This window comes from Lagenorhynchus albirostris, chromosome 5 (assembly GCF_949774975.1).
Source record: "Lagenorhynchus albirostris chromosome 5, mLagAlb1.1, whole genome shotgun sequence".
Taxonomy (NCBI): domain Eukaryota; kingdom Metazoa; phylum Chordata; class Mammalia; order Artiodactyla; family Delphinidae; genus Lagenorhynchus; species Lagenorhynchus albirostris.
In genome coordinates, this window is record NC_083099.1 from 24,485,178 (window position 1) to 24,498,310 (window position 13,133).

Here is a 13,133-nt window from a genome sequence, read left to right on the forward strand (position 1 = left end):
TTCTTTTTTTTTATTTAATTTTTAAAAAATTAATTTATTGATTGATTGATTGATTGATGGCTGCGTTGGGTCTTCGTTGCTATGCGCAGGCTTTCTCTAGTTGTGGCGAGCAGGGGCTACTCTTCGGTTGCAGTGCGCGGGCTTCTCATTGCTGTGGCTTCTCTTGTTGTGAAGAGTGGCCTCTAGAGTGCAGGCTCAGTAGCTGTGGCTCACGGACTTAGTCGCTCTGCGGCATTTGGGATCTCCCCAGACCAGGGCTCGAACCCATGTCCCCTGCATTGGCAGGCGGATTCTTAACCCCTGTTCCACCCAGGGAAGTCCCTCTTGTTTCTGTTTTTGACCTAAGTTTTATATTCTTAGTTTGTCTTTACTGTTAAGTTTCAATTTAGGGTTATTCCCTAACCTTAATTATCTTTTTTTTTTTTTTTGTATGTTTCTTGCTTCACTGTTTTTTGTAAGTTTTTGGCTTTTGTTTCTAATATGGTGTATCACAGATGATCTCATCTTAAACATTCAGCAGCCTTAAGGTAATTTTAAAAAACCATCTGAGGGCTTTCCTGGTGGCGCAGTGGTTGAGAGTCCGCCTGCCGATGCAGGGGATGCAGGTTCATGCCCCGGTCCGGGAAGATCCCACATGCCGCGGAGCGGCTGGGCCTGTGCGTCTGGAGCCTGTGCTCCGCAACAGGAGAGGCCACAACAGTGAGAGGCCCGCGTACCGCAAAAAAAAAAAAAAAAAAAAAAAAAATCTGAGAGCCAGACTTTATCATGGCTGGGTTCTTCTTCACATGGATCGGTGGTGTTTCCCCTCCTGTCTAGGACTGAGTTTATGGCACATGTCTATCAGTTACAGACCTGTTCCTCCCTCTGGAATTATAAATTAGTATTCTCCAGTTAAGTGAATTCTTAAACAGGTGAATAACCGTATTTGGGTTATAAATATCAAACCGTATTTGATAACGTAGAGGCATGTTGTATAAAAGATCAGTTGCACAGCTACAGAGAAAGGAAACTATTTGCTAATACCAGTTGGTCAGTCATGTTTAAAAACAATAAACAAAGGACCTGGTGTTTAAATTTATTTCACCTGTTAAAAAGTAACAAAAGATACAATTTAGGCTACATTACAGGAAGCATGGCATCCAGATTAGGAAAGGTAATAGCTCCAATCTGTGCAAATCGAACAGTTTTTATTGTTTCCTGTACCTCTTTGGGGCCAGGGACTAAACCAGGTGCTAGGATACAAAGCTGACAACATAGCCTACTTATAGTAGAATTACAAGTAGATAATAATAGGTTTTATGAAAAGCCAGAAGAAGGGCATCCGAGACCTAGACCCTAGAGGCTGGAGACGCCTAATAAGGGGGAGGTGACACAGAGAGCAGAAGCTTCGGAGGTGGAGCTATGGCCCTTTACTGCCTGTGGGACCTTGTACAGACTGTTTAACCTCACTCCGTGTTAATTTCCTGTGTAAAATGGAGTCATCAATAATATATGTCTCACTGTTCTAAGCATTAATGAGATGATGTATATATGGGAAGCCTCTAGAGCAGACCCTGGAACATGGTGATTTCTCAGAAAATGGTAAGGAGTACCATTTTGAAGTGCTGGAAGGTAGGCCTTGTCCCAGTAGAGAGAGACTTCCCAGCAGAAGGAAGAGTGTGCATCAAAGCTGGAGTGGTTGGTCTGGGGCCTTCCTGGAACTGCAAAGTATTTAATCTGATGGGAGCCTAGGGTGCATGTGGACAGAGTAGCTGAAGATGAAACTGGGAAGGGAGGGGGGGTGAGATCTCCAAATGGGAGCTTGTGTGTCATGTGAGGAGTCTGAGAGGCATTTAGGAAGTGTCATGGAATCTCTGAAGGCCTTAAATAGGGGAGTGTCCAGCACAGTTTCATCCGTGGAAAGACTGGTTTGTCACAGATGTGCAGAGGGGTAGGAAAGCTGTTTGGATACCCAGTCGGGGAAGTGGGGCTCAGCTCTGGCTGCACCTTGGAACTATCTGGAGAACTTTAACAGTCTGGTGCCCAGGTTGACTCCAGTTCAATTATATCAGAAGCTCTGGGGGTAAGACCCAGGCACTGGCATTTTTTATGGCTTCCTAGATAATTCCATTGCGCAGCCAGGGTTGTGAACCTCTGGATTAGAGAGTAACTGTTTTCAAACCGGATTTGATAAAGTTCCAAATTAAACAAGCACCGGCAATATAAAGGAACCAGGGTAAGAAGGTAACAAGTAGGATGTGGTAGTTGGTTGAATGAGGAGGGGTTGATGGTTTCTGGTTCGGGTCACTGGGTGCATGATGATCTATACCAAGAAGGAGAAGCAGATTTGCGTTACTGGGCCTTGCTGAGTGGGCATGAGAAAGATAAAGAATTTGATTTTGAAATGTAGAATTTGAGGGGAAATAATACAAGGCAGAGGGGCAGAGAGAGAAGCTGAGGGAAGGAACCGGTGGTATAGTTGAAAACTCAGAAGACAGAGTAAATAAGTGATGCGTGAGTTCCCTGAGAAGACAGGAAGTGCAGAGCAGACATGAAAGAAGTAATTTATATGAGAATCTTCCACTCAGAGAGAAGTAAAAATATGTGAGGGTGCCGGTAAGTTCCCAGGTTGAGGAAGAAGAGCCTGGTGGCCTGAGTTCCTTACTGCAGGAGACGTACTGAGAGTTAGGAGATAAGAGAAGGGCATTCAGGAGTTGGGCAAGCTTTGGGGGAGCTCAGGAAGGGGGAGGGAGAGTAAGAAGGAGGTGCCTTTCTGGTCCTGCTCTTAAATGTTGTTTTTTCCCCAGAGTTTCAATATTGACCCTCTTTCACGCACTTCCTGTGTGATCTCCTTTGTTATATTGGATTACACTCTTATCTTCTAAGAGGAACATTGGTAAACTGAAGTTTGTCCAGAGAAGTTAAGTAGTTGACATGGTAGTTCAGAAAATTATTGGTTGGCTTTTCATTTGGGGGGAAGGCATTTTGCTACCTTAATTTGAAATTTAAATTGTTGAAATCACTTGAAAACACTATACAGATCTCATAGTTTCCACCATCAGAAACTAGGTGGCATCATTTATTTCTCCACTGTGATAAAAATCTCAGAACACTGCCAACTCAACATTTTGAAAACATGTTAGCTTTTAGTATAAAATGTTATACTGTAAAGAAATTCTAATAGATACTTATTTTATTTCATGTTATACTTCATGCATTTATTTTTGTTCTGTGATTTCTAATAAAGATCTAACTGGAATTCTCAACTCTGATATAAACTATGATGTGCATTATGAACTCTCAAAATGTTTTTTCCTCTAGAAAACCAACTTAATGTCCAGTAGTTGTCAGATAAACCAACTTTCCTCTAAAAAGCCAACTTTTCCTCTAAAAAACCAATGTCCGGTAGTTGTCAGACAGACTGAACTATTTATTTTACAGGTGTGCTGTTCTGCAGAATTAATTGTTCTCACTACAACAAAGCAATAGTTGGTTGGCTTTTCAGTATGGCTCTTTGGTCTTAACTTCCTTATTAAGATAATTATAAATTACTTAAGCACAGCTGGTTAGGACCATGGATGCATAGATAGGTAGAAGGTGGCCTTGATATTGCAGAACATTAACCGAGTGTTTTGATATAATTTCAGGTAACGTTTCATTTGTTGCATTTCCAGTTTCCAGCACCAACTCACCAACAAAGATTTTACCAAAAACCTTAGGACCAATAAATGTGAATGTTGGACCCCAAATGGTAAGAAAATCATCATATCTTGGGACTTGAAACTTTGCTTAGGCAAGACTTATTTAAAGGAGAGTTGTACCAAAGACGCTTGGTCAGATATTCCAGTTAATTTCTTATCTCAGTCACTTATTTTTTAAAGTTTTGTTTTTACCTGAACGTAACTGATTAGTCTTACGAAAAAGAAAGGCGTTATACTCTTCAATGTTCAATTTTCACGTACTTGAATCTGTGGATTCTGAACGTGTTAATATTAAGGTTTTTGCTCCCTATATGAGGCTTCTCTTGTTTTCAGTTGTTCGATTAAATTGATTTGAAATCTGTTATGTTTTATGTTCTCCTTTTTCTTTTTCTTGTAAAATAGTCTTTACTGCACTAAACCGTGTAATCTCATATAAATTGAATATCATATAAATTGAGTATGACCCAACAGTTAATCTGTATTTGGAGCTACTAATTTGAAACTCTTTGATGAAAGGACATTTAGGAAGAAACAACTCACCAGTTCATTTTAATCTTTAGCAGTAGAAATAATGAATTAAAATGGAAAGTATTTAACTGTTTCTCTGAAGGTATTCCATTAATTATGCTAGAGCTTAAAGTATATAACACTTTTAAGAAAGCCTTATTTATAAACAGAGTTGCATGCAGCTAATCTAAAAACTATACCTAATTTAAATGGCCTCACCCACCATTAGCAAAAGTATGTAAACATTTGAACAGTAACTCTTCATTGTCAGTGTTTACATCTTCTTATCTATAAAGCAATAAGCATAAATTTTGTTTGTAATGTACGGTACTGTGGACTATGTTAAATGCACAATTATTTAGACAAAAATCTCTTTTAACATTCTGAATGGCTTCAGAAAGTCTTTGAGATCTTAAGCCATTCTAGACACAACATTTTTCTTGATCCCTTGAGGACTGTTAATCATCTGCAGAATCCGAGCTAAAGATGTTGCACAATACTGTAACTATGAGAAGAATGTAATCTAGCTCCAAGCCTCTTAGAAACTTAAGCTCAGGTGAATATCTGCATTTCAAGGTAGTTCAGGGTATATTTTCAAACGTTTGCTAAGCATTTGCCCCTCACCAGCCACTACAGGAGGTGCAAATGAGATTATACACCTGACTTGAAAGTCGGTATTTTGAAATGTGATTATATAAACATCAAAATTAAACAGATGTGAACTTTCTTGACTTTGACTCTTACAGTACTCTTCTATTTTGAAAGACTGTTTCCTCTTGGTATTTCAGTGATGCTGCTATGGCTCAAATTTGAATTCCTCTTTTAGAAACATAATTGTTCTTCCCATTGTCAGTTTAAACTAATGTACATGTAAGCCCTTACACACTTCAGTTCTGACAGTGATAACTAGTCCTGTATAGGACGTACCCAATTACTGCAAACCTCAGAATCAGCAAAGCAAAGGTCAGACAGAGAGAAGATTTCGGCCTCTCCTTTGAAACAGGCCAGCCCAAGACCTTCATTTGTCTTCCGAATTCTGAGGTGCTTTTTGTAGTTTTTAGTCCCTAGGCAGGAATCAAGAGTTTTCTTTTTGATTTCCTAATATATCGTGGAACCCCAGGGAGAGCCGCTCTCTCTCCTCTTGCTTGTCTCTTTTGAATGTTGTTCCCTCACATTCAATCTCTCATCCATGATTTAAAAAAATTTTTTGTTAGAAAATTCTTAAATGAAACCTCACCTGTTTCCTTCTTACAGTTGTCTTTCTCTACTTGCCCTTTAAATTTTACATGTCCCTTTGGAAGCCAAATCTTCATGGTAGATAGAAATTTCAAAAGGCCTCAAGAAAAAGTTGTTTTCTGTGTTTCTAGAAGCTAGTTTAGCAGTAACTGTTTCACTTTGGGATACTTGCTCTTTTCTTAAAGGTATCTGGTTTTATGGGAGGGGAGTTTGGGGGAGAATGGGTACATGTATATGCATGGCTGAGTCCCTTTGCTGTGCACCTGAAACTATCACAACATTGTTAACCAGCTTTATTCCAATACAAAATAAAAAGTTTAAAAAGAAAAAAAAAAGGTATCTGGTTTTTTATATAAGATAATCTCATGATTATTTTAACATGGTTAAAAATTACTTGTTTCTTACAGTGAAAATGAAAATTTTGTCAAATAATGAAATCCTTTAATATAACACTTTATAGTTATATAGAGTCTTTCTTTTCAGAGTATAGATGCTCTCTTGGCCTTTCTTACTGTAGATGGCAGTAGTACATAAGTTATCTTGATTGAAGGTAGAAAATCTTCAGAATGAGGTTCAGTTGCTATTTGATTTATGGCTAACTGTAATCTATTGTCAAAGAAACCGCATGATTACATTTAAGTTAAGGATGTCTGGTTTTTTTGTGGGGAGGTGAGGAAGACTTAAATTTAAAATAAATGTTCATTTTCCTTATCAGATTAACTGAATACTATTTTAGTTTGGGATTTCAAAATTAAGGTTCGGTTTTATAGAGCATATGTGACTTGTCACCTATGTGAACTAATTTTCCTGTGTTCGTTGACTTACTTCCCTTTGATTTTGTTTCTTAAGGCTCAGTCACTGTCACTGCCCTAGTTTAAGAACTCATTGCGTCTCGTAAGGATTTCTAACTTGTGGTTCCAATTCAAGTCGAGCATCCCACCAGTTCGTTCGTTCATGAAACGTTTGTTAAGGACTTCCCAGGCCCTGTGCTAAGAGAAAGGAACAGAGTATTGCTCATCACTCTCAGATCAGGAAAGAATAGCAGCTGACAATCTGACATTAAGGAAGAAAAATAGAGTAGAACATAACAATTTATTTCCAAAGTCATTCTCAATAAAGATAACCAGCTTTTCTCTATGTCCTATTTCCCTTCCTCCTTTCTTCGTCTTCTTTTTTTCTTTTTTTCCTACAAAGCCCTTTAAATCAGGTAAAACCAAGCCTGTAGGGTCCTAATAACAGATGAATAAAAAACTCCTTAGTAATAATACTGCACAAGTAATGCAGTCTGTTTCATGGGTAAATCAGAATGCTTAGATAAGTTGCTTTCTGGAGACTCCTGTTCTAGGAATAGAGTAGACCAGAGACTGATCAAACGCTCAAAATTTCCCTCTCAAGCTCTCACACTCAGGGTCAGCATGAAAGAGAACATCTGAGTGTGTGGTGCTGTGATTGGTGAGAACTATGCCCTTTTCTTACAGGATTTTATATAATCCTTTCTAGCATATCAATGAACAAAGAAGCTACTCTTTTCCATCATTTTAAAAGCTGGGTCTTCTGTCTCAGTTCAATAAATATTTATTGATTCTTTCCTATGAGAGTCCCCTAGCACTATGGTAGGCCCCGCAGACACTCTCTACCTTTAAAGATCGTGCATTGAAATGGAAGTGAGGAGGTGGTGTGGAATATGTGCAGGGCTAGGAGGTACAAACACCTTGTCTAGTGTTCATATTTTCTCATGAGGCAGACTTCTGAATGCCCTCTTTAATAATCCTTGGCATATTAGGAGAATCAGAATTCTCCAGACATCTGTCAGTATTTGTTGTGTTTTGTGTTTTTTGAACTATAGAATTAACATATTAAAAGCATTTCCTAAGCATTTGTATGTAGTAACATCTCCCTAGCCCCATTAATACCCCCATTCCCTGGAGCATGCCTTTATTCTATTATTTATTTATTTATTTACTTATTTATTTATGAAAATACTTAAAGATATTACTAGGGTGCCAAATTATTTTCACCAATGAAAACTATAAGACCTGGAAAGCAATTTGGCAACACAGATCAAGAAACGTTTTTTACAAGTCCATATCTTTGGACTTCCCTGGTGGTGCAGTGGTCAAGAATCTGCCTGCCAATGCAGGGGACACAGGTTCCATCCCTGGTCCGGGACGATCCCACATGCCATGGAGCAGCTAAGCCCATGCACCACAACTACTGAGCCTGCATTCCAGAGCCCACGCACCACAACTACTGAAGCCCGTGTGCCTAGAGCCCGTGCTCCACAACAAGAGAAGCCTGTGCACAGCAAGGAAGAGTAGCCCCCACTCACCGTGACTAGAGAAAGCCCACGCGCAGCAATGAAGACCCAATGCAGCCAAAAATAAATTAATTTTTTAAAAAAGAGCAAATTAAACCCCAAATAAATAATAAAAATCAATAAAATAGAAAACAAAAAATATATAAAAACAATAAAATAAATATTTATTTTTGGCTGTGTTGGGTCTTCATTGCTACGCACGGGCTTTCTCTAGTTGCGGCAAGCTGGGGCTACTCTCCATTGCAGTGTGCGTGCTTCTCATTGCCGTGGCTTCTCTTGTTGCGGAGCACGGGCTCTAGAGCGCAGGCTCAGTAGCTGTGGCACACGGGCTTAGTTGCTCCGTGGTGTGTGGGATCTTCCCAGACTAGGGCTCGAACCCATGTTCCCTGCATTGGCAGGCAGATTCTTAACCGCTGCGCCACCAGGGAAATCCCCAAAATAAAAAAATTTTTTTGAAAAAGTCCATATCCTTAGTTCCATTAATTCCCTTTCTGGAGTCTGTCCGTAGGAAATAGAAATTAAAGCCAATATCATTTTACAGAAATGTTTATCACAGCATTATTTATAATATTTAATATTTGAATATTCATAAAAATCTAATAATAGGGGATAATTAATCCACATGACAGAGTGTTTTATGGTCTTTAAAATGTCTTCGAAGAATATTTAATGACATGAGGAAATGCTCTTGGAGAAAACAGGTAAAATTATATCTGTATAAGAATCCAAATTGTATTATGTCTTTGTATATGTTGTGGACTGTGAAGAATTAATTTGCTGTTACCCCAGTTCTAGTAAAAAGAGAACAACTGAAATTAGTTTCCATAATTTCAAAGAAAGCTTTTCATTTTTCTGATTTTTAAAATGTTGTCAGTTGCCAACTTAATCCCTCCCAATTGCTGTTCACTTGCTGAAATCTACATTGTGACTTCATATCAGTATTCAGGATACTTGTGCTTTAAGATCTTAGAATATAAATGTATCAGAGGTATTGCTTATATTTAGATGATTGATATTAAGTACATTTTAGACAGTAAGGTTTACTCCTTGTGTATAGGTTAGCATTCAGCATTATTTTCTGCCTGTAGGTTTTCCTTAATAACTAAGAATATTTTTTTCTTTGTCCTGACTTTACAGATTATAAGTACACCACAGAGACTAACCAGTTCAGGAAGTGTTCTGATTGGGAGTCCATATACCCCTGCACCAGCAATGGTTACTCAGACACACATAGCAGAAGCTACTGGCTGGGTCCCTGGGTAAGAGTGGTACTGCAAATGACCATTTTTAAAAACTTTTTTTTTTTTAAGTTCTGATCTTTTTTTCTCACTATCTTGTCTTCTGTTCTTGTTTTATGTTCTTAAAAACTAATATGTTTCCTTTAAAATCACCTATTTTATTTCACTTTATATCCTAGATATAAATCAGCTCTGGAGCAACCATTTTTTTAAATTTTATTTTATTTTATTAATTAATTAATTAGGCTGCACCACCACAGCATGCAGGATCTTACTTCCCCAACCAGGGATTGAACCTGTGCCCCCTGCAGTGGAAGCGTGGAGACCTAACCACTGGACCGCCAGGGAAATCCCTGGAGCAACCATTTTTAAACAGAAAAATAGAACCATAACTTGTAACTGAATCTTCTTTCTTCAACTCTGAAAGAAGACTACTTTTTATGATTGTGACATTTAGCCACTTTGGAGATGTAAAAACTGCGTTTTATATTGTTTTAACAAACATTAGAAAGGAGTTTTATATATACATGTGTGTGTACTCAGAATTTCCCCTTAAAACCAGCATGTTTATTTCCTTTAAAACCAGAAAAGGAACTAGGAAAAAGAGCCCAAATATATTAAAACTTTCATTGAGTTTTATCTTCGTTCCTTTAAACACTGGGCAATTAAATCAGTATCCCTTCTTTGTTACTCATTTGCCACTTTTAGCATCAAATCTCTATGTTTCTTTACCTGTAAAATACCTTTATTCAACCTTTCTCCACTCCTTATCATTTCAGCATCTCATCCTTCCATAAAAGAAAAGAAGTAGTAAAATAAATGATTCCGTTTTAGTTTGTCACTTTAGAAGTTATTTCCAAGGTGGCATGCCACACTGGTGGTTCTATCATCGACTTACAGTTGTGAGTTCTAGCAAACAGTAAATCTTGGTTGAGTAAGAATCTCCTTGCTTCAAGGATATTAAAGAAATGAACGAAATAACAATCCTGGCAAAGTGCTGTAAGCCATACACACAGACAGAGACAGAAGAGTTTCATGTGTATACATAATGTCTTCTCCATTATCGAATAAGATGAAGTGACAGAGTCACCTGTAATTCCTTTGCCTTTATTCAGTCGTTAACAACATTTCTCATGTAGATCTAAGATCTAAAAATCTTGGATTTTTTTCATAGCCTTGAGAGAGAATCTAATGAAAGCCAAGCCTGTGCCAGTAGCTTTGGCCGACTTTGGAGGTGACCAGAGTTTGGCTCTTTTCAGCACCAGCTGTGCTGTATGCTGGGGGCAGTCTGATTATCTAATGTTTTTATAGTCATTTCTCCCAGAGCAAATAAAACTTTTCTATGCCTTCTCCTCTATAAACCTGCAGTATTTTCCTCCCTAAAGATTCATTGAGTTCATTTCAAACTGTGGCTATCATGTTGCAATGTCTTTGTCCAGTGATAAAATTTAAGTTTTTATTTCATGTACGTATCTTTTATATTTGTTACTTTTGTGTTTGGATATTTTCAATGTGGAATTAGACAAGTTACAATAAATTATTCATGAAATAAAGTTCTTTATGCATGTTCTTTTTATGGTATCTTTTTTTCTTTTCAGTGATAGAAAACGGGCTAGAGAATTTATAGACTCTGATTTTTCAGAAAGGTGAGTATAAGTTTAACTATTTTGTTTAGGAGGTGCTACTGCATAGAGAGGGGTTTGGTGCCCAGACTCTAATGAGATGTTTTTCTTCGTATAACTTTAACTTTGTTGAGTTTCTACCGTTATTTCATTCCACATGGAGTATTCTGCTTCATTCGTCATTACATAAATTTATTGTATTTGTGTGGTTTCAAAAGATACTATTCTGTGAGTAGACTGTCTGTTGGCAGTATGCCATTTAGCCCCCTCCCTCCTTTTGGGAGTTGAAGTGTTTTGCCAAAGTGAATACTCCCTATTACCCCCAAATACACAAACATTTTAAAAACAAGTTTCGTTGAACACATTTAAAGGTCATAGTAAATTCTCACTTCGTTTTTTTCCTTCCAGCCTTATTGAGATATAATTGACACACAGCACTGTGTAAGTTTAAGGTATACAGCATGATTTACATACATCATGAAGCGACTATCACAGTAAGTTTAGTGAACATCTGCCATCTCATATAGGTATAAAATTAAAGAAATAAAAAATAAAAATGTTTTTCCTGTGATGAGAACTCTTAGGATTTACTCTTAATAACTTTCATATATAACATACATCAGCGTTACTCTATCATGTTCTACATTACATCTCACCTTTTTCTTAAATAAGACATCCAGTGTAATATAACCTTTCCTTAGACTATTAGGACAGTGGTTCTCAGTTCTTGGTGTGCATCAGAATCACCTGTGGTCTGTTGAATAAACTGTAATTGCCTACTAAGTCAGAAACTCCAGGATTGAAAACTGTTACTTTAGGGTCGTTATTTGAACTTAAGTTCAGTGTTCCACAAAAGCCACTCTACCGAATATCGTATTAATGTCACACTATGTTAAAACAAGACACGTAATCTCAGAGGCTGTTGAGTTCTGTAAGATAGTCACTATTTTAGATAAAACCTTGTCATCAGTGCTTTTTAAAATTTACTTTTGATTCTGAGATTTTGGAATTGCTTTTGTCAATTGTGTTTTCATCTCTTTTCTCCTGTTAGGTCGTCTGCTTTCAATACAATAGTTTTCTGTTTCTCCAGTTTCTAGTTGCTTTCTCTGATTTGCTGTGCACTGAGAAACTACTTGGCCAGATGTGTTAGAATTCAGTCTAAAATAAAAGTGAATAGGTTCTGAGTGAGGACCTTGGGGCTGTATAAAAGAATGTGTGTTTTCTTGCATTGACACTAGCTCTGCTTTAGTTCCTTGGTGGCTTTTGTAGTTTACTTCTCACATCTTAACTGTTTTGAACAGATAAGATCATGTCTGAGGAACTGCTATATCATATAGACATATATGGCGAGATGGTCTTTTCTCTCTAATGGAAATTATGGCTCATACTGGTTTTTCTTCATGTATATCCTTGGAAAGGGCAGCAGCACACATTTTTTTTTTTTTTTTTTTTTGAGGTACGCGGGCCTCTCACTGTTGTGGCTTCTCCCATTGCGGAGCACAGGCTCCGGATGCGCAGGCTCAGCGGCCATGGCTCACGGGTCCAGCCGCTCCGCGGCATGTGGGATCTTCCCGGACCGGGGCACGAACCCGTGTCCCCTGCATTGGCAGGCGGACTCTCAACCACTGTGCCACCAGGGAAGCCCAGCACAAGTTTTTTTAACTATATATTTAGCACTATTTAAGGCCTTAAAATGGAACTATTCATTAGTTATGATTGGTGGCACCTATGTATTGCAAATAATATAAAAAACAAGGTTCTTTTTATTCTTTATAAGAGAGAAAACTCTAAAGAGCACATATAAAAGTACCAGATTAAATTCTTTGGTATAGCCACTGATTCGACTTTCCCCTTCTACATTTGGTTCCGTGGCCTTTTTTCCTAGTGCTTTTTATTATTCTCTTTCTATTCTTTAATATAATTTTTCTATAATGAATCCCGTTCCCTCTCCCTAATCAAGCCACAAAAATTACTACGTGTGGTTTTCTTTTGTTGTTGTTGACCTTACAAATGTTATTTTCCTCCAAATTTATGTGTTTTTCTGTAATGCTGCGAAAAGTCTTCGGTTCCCTTTCCCCAAGTGCTGAGCTTCAAAAAGCCAGCTCTCAACCCAAAGTAATCTTCTTCATCTCTTTAATGTCTTATATGTTGATTTAGTATCATATGTAATTATTTGTATTACTGTTCCTCAGGGATATGGAGTGAGAGAGAGTGAAAGAGAGAGAGAGAGAGAGATAAAACACACACACACATAGTCCCACATAGATAAATACCACCTTTTTATCCTCATCTTACACTTGACAGTACAACCTTAAGTATGTTTTACACAGCTATTCCTTCGTCAGGTTCATTTGCGAGAGCAAGTCAGTTTCTGAAGAAATTTTTTGTTGGTTAAAGATCCATTGAAGTATTCTCATTGGTTTTTTCCCCTGTGTTCTGATCCACCGGACTTGTTTGCAAAGAGCTTGTGGAAGGAGCTGCGAAAGCCCCCTTTCTGGTCTTGCCGGAGGTTTTGATCCTGAAAGATGTTTGC

At 37.9% G+C, this 13,133-nt stretch overlaps 1 protein-coding gene across 10 annotated transcripts in view; it reads left to right on the forward strand.

The window, feature by feature from the left end:
• The window catches only part of TFDP2 (transcription factor Dp-2), a 164,961-nt gene that overhangs the window by 111,441 nt on the left and 40,387 nt on the right, over positions 1-13,133 (forward strand). For 8 of the 10 annotated variants that reach the window (XM_060149709.1, XM_060149707.1, XM_060149700.1 and 5 more), the window contains 3 exons: positions 3,627-3,730; positions 8,878-8,999; positions 10,577-10,624. In XM_060149709.1, the coding sequence (XP_060005692.1) occupies positions 3,627-3,730; positions 8,878-8,999; positions 10,577-10,624 (274 nt within the window). The remainder of the gene's footprint in view (positions 1-3,626; positions 3,731-8,877; positions 9,000-10,576; positions 10,625-13,133) is intronic. The other 2 variants (XM_060149702.1, XM_060149710.1) reach the window with 2 other exon arrangements.